The 7,396-nt window shown below is 40.3% G+C and overlaps 1 protein-coding gene across 1 annotated transcript; it reads right to left on the minus strand.

The window, feature by feature from the left end:
• Nucleotides 1–229: 229 nt before the first annotated feature.
• LOC123140876 ((E)-beta-caryophyllene synthase-like) lies at nucleotides 230–5,356 on the minus strand. The gene is made up of 7 exons (XM_044560141.1): nucleotides 5,247–5,356; nucleotides 4,871–4,910; nucleotides 3,913–4,628; nucleotides 3,590–3,808; nucleotides 2,865–3,000; nucleotides 1,861–2,112; nucleotides 230–511 (listed from the first exon to the last, which is right to left on the minus strand). Exons 1-7 carry the CDS (start codon nucleotides 5,354–5,356, stop codon nucleotides 230–232), a joined length of 1,755 nt encoding a protein of 584 aa, XP_044416076.1.
• Nucleotides 5,357–7,396: the final 2,040 nt, after the last annotated feature.

The raw sequence follows: 7,396 nt of genomic DNA on the forward strand, positions 1-7,396 counted from the left end.
CCGCAAATTGATGCAACTGAACAATACATGCATGGATTGATATATAGACGAGAAAAATTACACGGTAGCTACAAAAGTATGTAGTTCCCACACAAAAAAAGACAATACGTAGTACACCTCACTTTACCTAAGAACATGGAAAATGGAGTATATAGCATGGTAGTTGGTGATGTGGGAACATATAATGTCCCACCTTTTTTTTTCTCTCCGAGAAAATACATAAAATGGTTCATATGAAATTCACATAAAGTGAAGTTAAGGTCTCTTTGAGACTAAACGATAGGGTGTATGCATCTTCACGCTTGTACATGAAATCCATTGTCCGGGCAAGATCAGTCGCCTTCTCTAGAAGTGTCATTGGATGTTCTCTATGGAGGCATTCGTGGATTATGTCCATCCATGCTTCTTCAATTATTACCTTAAGCTTCTCATTGGCTTCTACCACCGTGATCCCATGCTCTTTTGTACAAGTTTGTACTGTGGATGCCACATGCTCTGATAGTTGCTCACGCTTCAAAAATAACATGATTAATTAGATGAAGTTTCATCATGCATGCATGCATGTGTGTATGCATAAATATGCCATGTACAAGAAATAGTTTTTTCGTATTGATGATGTGACTCTCCCAAGTACCCTAGCTGCTAGTTCGCCGACTACACGCTCCCTCACCGCCGTCGCCACTGCAGTAGGGTAGACGTGTAGTTCCGTGGTTCCCGACGAATGTACGGAAGCGGCTTGTGTGTCCCGACATGGCAGGTTTCTCGATGGCAAGACCGTGGCAGGTAGCAGGTCACATGATGGGCGTCTGGTGGACGACCATGGTGGGGATCGTTTGGTCAGCTGAATCACCACTTGTTGTGTGAATCTGGTGCAACAATGCCGCTCTATATTTGGTGTGTTCCATTTCGGATGTGTGACTACTCAAGCTTCAATGTACATCTGATGTTGTTCTGGACACTACACTTAGGGTAGTTTTAGAAGTGGATAGATGTTAGCTAGAATGGTACAGGGCAGTGGATGTTGTTGTCGGTGGCAAGCTAGCCTTGTTGGGTGGGGATGAGATGACGTGGAGCTATAAGTGTGGCCGTGACAGAGCCGATAGTCGGTACATGGATCCAACTAGCATGTCCTAGACTCCCTCCCAAAAGCTCCATCTTTCCAGGTAGGTCCGATTTTGGCAATGATGACACTCGTGGGTGTCTTTGTTGAGGCATCGACTATTTTAGTTGGATTTGAGGCGGACTTAGTAGCTATTGTGTTGTCGGATCCCCTCCCTCGGGGTTTTGGTGAGGTGGATGTGTGCTAGGATTTGGATGGATGTCTGGTGCCAATAAATGGCCTCCATGGGCTTTGCTTCCCTACTTGGGCATGCTATTGAAGAGCTTCGTTGAAGCCCTAACCCTTGGAGTATAGTTGTGTCGGTTGCGTGGCAACGAAGCACGAGTGCTTCTAATGGACAATCATGTTGCTTCATTGGTATGATTGATTTGTTGTGTGGTACTGTTTCCTAGTTTAGTTAGGTGCTACACAACTATCCTTGAATCCTCTATAAGGTTTTCGTCCTAGTGTTCCTCAAAAGTGGGCCAATCTCTCTCTCTCTCTCTCTCTCTGTGTGTGTGTGTGTGTGTGTGTGTGTGTGTGTGTGTGTGTGTGTGTGTGTGTGTGTGTGTGTATGAGAGTGCAGGAATGCCCTGCCCTTTAACCATGATCTCAAAGAAGACATGTATGATAGTGATACATTAATTAACTCAGACTTGTTGGACTATGTGACTACTAGTTAATTTCATTTAGGACAACCACAAATAAAAGAAATATGGTTTACACGCGCCAGAAAAGTTTTAAATGGATAGAGTTGGTACCTCATGTGACACCATGTCATTGCCAATACGCCCGACAATACATACACATTCGATAATTTTTGGATAGGTAGAAGCCCACTCAAGAACCTCGCTTGTAGTTATATCACCCATTGAGATGAACACAAGGCTTATTATTTGCATACAAGCGCTGGTGCGCACTGAAATTTGTAGATGCTCTTCAACACTAGTTGGTATGTAGTGCTCATCCCGCCATTTCACCTCCGCGTGATAGCTTTTGGCAATGTCAATTACCTAAACAAGGTACAATTTTAAGGTTAAATAAAGTACAAATGTGGGGAGAATGTTTGGTGGCAAACTGCCTTTGCATTGTGATCTATTGGCTAATGACACAGTACTCATAAATATTCTCCTTTTGAAACACAATTGTATCCATAGATAAATCCAACATAAACCAATGTTTCTATATAATCAATAGTTTAACACACTAAACCATCTTAAAATTAATAAAATTTGTTGAATTGTGCGCTACATGCATGAAGGGACAGAAAATTCATATGCAGCTTTAGATGCATTATATAAGATAAAACTAAAATGATGATTTCTCATAGTTTACTCGAAGCATGGTATCCAACATTTTTTGAGTTAATGAAGGTTCTCGTGGCTCCACCGACTTCCATTCCAAAACCACCAATCAAGCATGTTATGCAATTATTAGCGTTAGGAGCTACAATTTTTTTCAGGAAGTTCTTCTATTTGTATTTGCTTGTCCCCCCTCCACATGAATTTCACATTTTACCATCAACAACATGACTCTCATATATAATACATAGATGCATTTGCCCCATCTCCTGACACAAAATCTCAAGACGTTAGAGCTACATATTATTTGCTTCAAATTACTTATACATAGTCGAGGAATGATTAATAAATAATACCTAAGTTTGAAACGTTGAGCATTGAATGGGCAAATATAACAATATATATAGTTCTCTGATATAGCTCATTTTTAGGAATAATTTTGTACAGTTTTGAGAAGCATTAACCATTTTTTTTGCCAATCCAGTATGCATGTTTTTCTGATGCTTCAACTCTTCATCAATAACATTTGTAGTGTTAAGTATATTGATGTATAATGCCTTCAAGTATGCTGGGAATTGTTCCACGGCTTCTTCATCCCACCTATGGTTCAGAAAGTGTGTGTTTAGTGCAAACATAGATAAAATATATGATACCAAACTAAATAGTGTTGCATATAAATTGCAATGGAAGATATTTATATTATTGTAAGCAAGGCTACATAACTTGTATATTTGGAGAAACTCTTTTTTGTGACCCACACATGAAAATATTTATTAGATTGATAACTAGGACGCCTTGTTATCTGTGCCACGTCTGACAGTATATTGTTTCCTAGATGCCTTATTAATTCAAGATATTGTATAATAAAATATTGTTGACCATTGTTTGAAAACATAGGCAAATGGAATGTAAAGATCCATAATTGGAGTTTGGTATATAATATTGTTTCATGCATCTATATATAATTTTGACAAAAGGGATACATGTGAAGTTAATTATAAAATAGAACTGTATATACATGCTCTAATTATTCTAGCTATAGATCATGTTGGTGAAATAATTGCACGTAGGAAGCTTTTGCTAACAATGTTTTGTCAAGGGATTCCATTTGTGTGACTTAATGTTAGGCTTTCCATTCGTTGTGCAAGATCGATAAATATTATATGAGAAAAACCAAAGGTGAATGTACCTTTCCAAGGCTGCAGTGAAGATGTTGCTTTCTTCAGTGGTGCTATAGTTATCATAGAGGTCATCAAATAATGACACAAATATGACCAATTTTGTCAACATTATACGTGAGTAGGAATATTGCGGCTCATAGACAACTCCAAGCATCCAAAAATGAATCTCCACCATTCTATCTCGTGCAAACTGTAGATCTGTCTGTGCTTGAAAGTCTTTCCACCAACTGTTAATTATTAATTGAATATGTATTAGCACATTTCATAATAGTTAAATAGTAAAAATCTTATTGACATTTTAATAGCTATTATATTGTATTTACTCTCTTACATCGTAAGAGCTTTCAACTCCTGGCAATAAAGAGTTTGCAAAATGTTGAAGTCCAACTTAGAAAATTCTAATATGTGCTCATCTCGAGTAGCCTTCTGCTCATACACCGGGATGTAACGTCTCGTTTCCACTCTTTCGACTCTCCTGAAATGGGGTGTTTCCAATGTACACTGGACCTCTTCTACCAACCGCGGGTCTAGATGTTCCAACATACATTGTAGACGGCTCTTGGTGAAAACAACTGCGTCATCAAGCACTTCTTCCCCACGAACCCTAAGATACGCTGCATTATACAATGCCAATAACGAGTCCAGATCATTGCTAGCAAAGTTTCCTTGGTCATCTCTGAACTTCAGAAACACATCTGCGTGAGCAAGTAAACCTATCATATATCTAATAATTGATTTAAAAATATGTATGTAGGGATTAACAATCGTGACTGTAATTATACCCTGAGAGGTGTGGTACCCATGCTTCCTCAACAAGTAGAACCGCATCGCTGTCATATGGAGGTCGTCACCAATGCCTTGTCCATCACCATGCATGTCACATAGTATTTCATTGATATCTTCGCGGTAGTGATAGGCCACACCTATTCGTTCCAGTGTGTCAATAAGCTCCATCTTCACAACTAAATCGGAGGAAGATTTGGTATCCAAGATGATCTTTCTCACTCGTTCCTTCTTGATAGTTGCCATGTGCTTCATAGCCAAACACTGCAAGATAGAGAAACATTTATCATCTTGGAAAATTATTTTCTAAAAAAGACCGCTGCCCTACAGCTATGTACATAGAAAGCACAAAAATACATTTGGGATACCAACTCCAAAAACGGCATCTTGTAAATATCAAAGACCTAAGAGTGCACGCTCGTGTTCAGGAGCTTTTCAAAAACTTTAGAAAACATTCACAGATGTACCCATGGGAATACTAGTGAATCTCCTGTACTAGACAATACCTTGCATGTATCCTTAAGATTTGAACTATGTAAGGAATTTCTACAGAAACAAAAAATAATAATCCTAACACAGATTTGAATATATACAATTAAATGCACTGAGATTTAAAATCCACTCAAATTGCACTAAAGCATGTTGCATGATAGAGAAACTCTCATGTCGAGAACAGATAGAAGTTAGTCGACCAAACTAGAAACTCCAATTGCTACGACAATTTTTATGGTGTGGAAGCATGCATGTGTAACAAAATTGCTATTTAAGGACTTGTGCTGGGGTTTAGCTACATATAAAATATAGATATTTGTGTCTGATAATAGTACAGAATAATATCAGCAACCGCCGAGACAGAAAGTAAGAAAACAAATCGGTAATTACCTGTGATTGAGTGCATGGGTTGTGGTTGAGGAAGAAGTCACCCCAGGGGCTGGGGGTGTAAGGCCGGGGCTTGTGCAGGTCAGCCACAACCTCCTCCTCGTGTGAGCCATTAGCTGCAGGAGCCATATGATTCACTTCACTGCTGGGAAGACGCACGGCAAGAGTATAAATTCTGATGGTGAAGCAAGGTTGCTTTGCTTGCAGCAGATGTGTAGTTAGCGCACACCCTCGGTGGCTTTATATAGATGGACAAATGACCTGCACATAACATATGTCTGTTGGTAGATTATTTGTCTGGAAAAAGCATGCATTTATATAACCCTAGCAGCCTAGCTAGCAACGTAAGCTCCATAGAACAAAGTAGTGCATGCATCCTTTCCGCAAGCACAACCTCTTCCGATCATATATTCAAAGTCAAGTTCCATGGGACGGCTAAGGATTAAAACTTGATTAGGAGATCAGGACCAGTATACATGTACATACAATGGAGTACTATACCCAAATTATTGATCTGACACTGAATATACATATGGGGGCTCGTGTGCTGACTAACTAACCCGATAAAATCTAAATAAAATCGATTGCCTCCTTATATATATGGAGGCTGCTAGCTCCTGCTGGCGTCAATTAATGGGTTAAGTTGGTCGTTGCATGCAACTTGCAGTTGTAAAACCCTAGGTGGTCGATCACACCAACCACTAGCATATGAATGGCTAGCACAGCCGGCTCGCATAATCTTTAGGGGCTAGCTGGAAACACCGCTCCCGCAAATTAACATTCTGGTCCACCTCTTCTTCTTTTTTAGAAACTGCACAAGCCTAAATATATTATATAAAATCGCCCCTTACAAGAATATGAAATCACAGAAATGTTTCTGAAGAAAACAACACCGTCTTCCTTTCGCATCCCAAGGTGGTGTCGAAATGCTACAGCTATGGGCAATTGTTTACTGGTCCAAGTTTACGGAAAGATGTGGCACTAAATACTTGGCCTGCTAGAAATCAAGGGGGGCCAGAGAGTAAAATCAGCGAGGAGTTATTGGTGGAAAACATCCCGTAACCAGAATCCGTAAGCAGTTGCCCATAAGTCTAGCAATTTTGCACGGTTGTGTGCCATGAGCAATGCTCGTTGCCAGCTCTGAGAGCATCTCCAACAAATCCGAAATAAAAAAATCCAGGTATTGGGGGGAGTTGGGGCAATCATGGTAGTTTCATCAATTAGCCATGCACCTATAAAAAATAGTCACTTCTGTTTATAGTAAGAACATCTCATGCCATCTCGTGATATAGTGTCATGGAAAATCTATTTTAAGTTTAACAACTAAAAACTTAGAACATGGCGAAAATGGCGTGGGTGAAAAACTAATGATTGCCCAAAATTTGCATGACTAAAAATGTCCATGGGCCATGGTAAAATTTCCGGCAAAATGATCTATAAAGCAGTAGAGACAAAACAACTTGCCATGGCAATTTAGGAATTTGAGTTATATGACACATGGCAAATAATTGCTTAAATTTGCGTGGTATTGTAGACAAAAAGATGCCATGATAGAGAGGATGGTATATAGACACAAATGCCATGGTACAGTGAATTTTGACATGCTAAATAGACACGAATGCCATGACATGTTTGCGGTACAAACAAAACAAAAGGTCATGGCAATTTAGGGATTTGATTTTGAGGAAGCCACATTATGTCAACTTTAGTAGTATCATTCAGAACACTGTAACCTCTCGTCAACCTCGTCGACCTCGTTGAGATGCAGCAAGGAGGACCGCCTAGCTGGCGACCTCTCACCAACCTCGTCGAGATCAAGCGAGGTGGAGCACCTAGCCGGCGCGGAAGCCCGGGTGGTGTCACACACACACACACACACACACACACACACACACACACACACACACACACACACACACACACAAGGGGGCATCGGTACATTCGCAGCCAACGCGTGGCCTCAAAGTGATGCCCCATACGCCAACTAGACTCGGATGCCACTGTGCCATTGCCTGCATGCGCAGGTGAAGCTTGTAGAGGAGGCTGGTTCTTCAATGGAAAAAGAAGGAAAAAGTAAGAAGGGAGAGGAAAAGAAGGGGAGGAAGAAAGAAAAAGATGAACACACATGGGGACCAAGGATGATGGGTATGAGG

This window comes from Triticum aestivum, chromosome 6D, assembly GCF_018294505.1.
Source record: "Triticum aestivum cultivar Chinese Spring chromosome 6D, IWGSC CS RefSeq v2.1, whole genome shotgun sequence".
In the NCBI taxonomy this organism is placed as follows: domain Eukaryota; kingdom Viridiplantae; phylum Streptophyta; class Magnoliopsida; order Poales; family Poaceae; genus Triticum; species Triticum aestivum.

Excerpts from the sequence above, each read along its gene's own strand:
- LOC123140876 (XM_044560141.1), bottom strand. The coding sequence starts at position 5,356 with ATGGCTCACACGAGGAGGAGGTTGTGGCTGACCTGCACAAGCCCCGGC. Across the intron at positions 4,629-4,870 it reads ATCTTAAGGATACATGCAAG|TGTTTGGCTATGAAGCACAT; the intron begins GTATTGTCTAGT and ends TCTATCTTGCAG. Across the intron at positions 2,113-2,864 it reads CTGGATTGGCAAAAAAAATG|GTAATTGACATTGCCAAAAG; the intron begins GTTAATGCTTCT and ends TACCTTGTTTAG.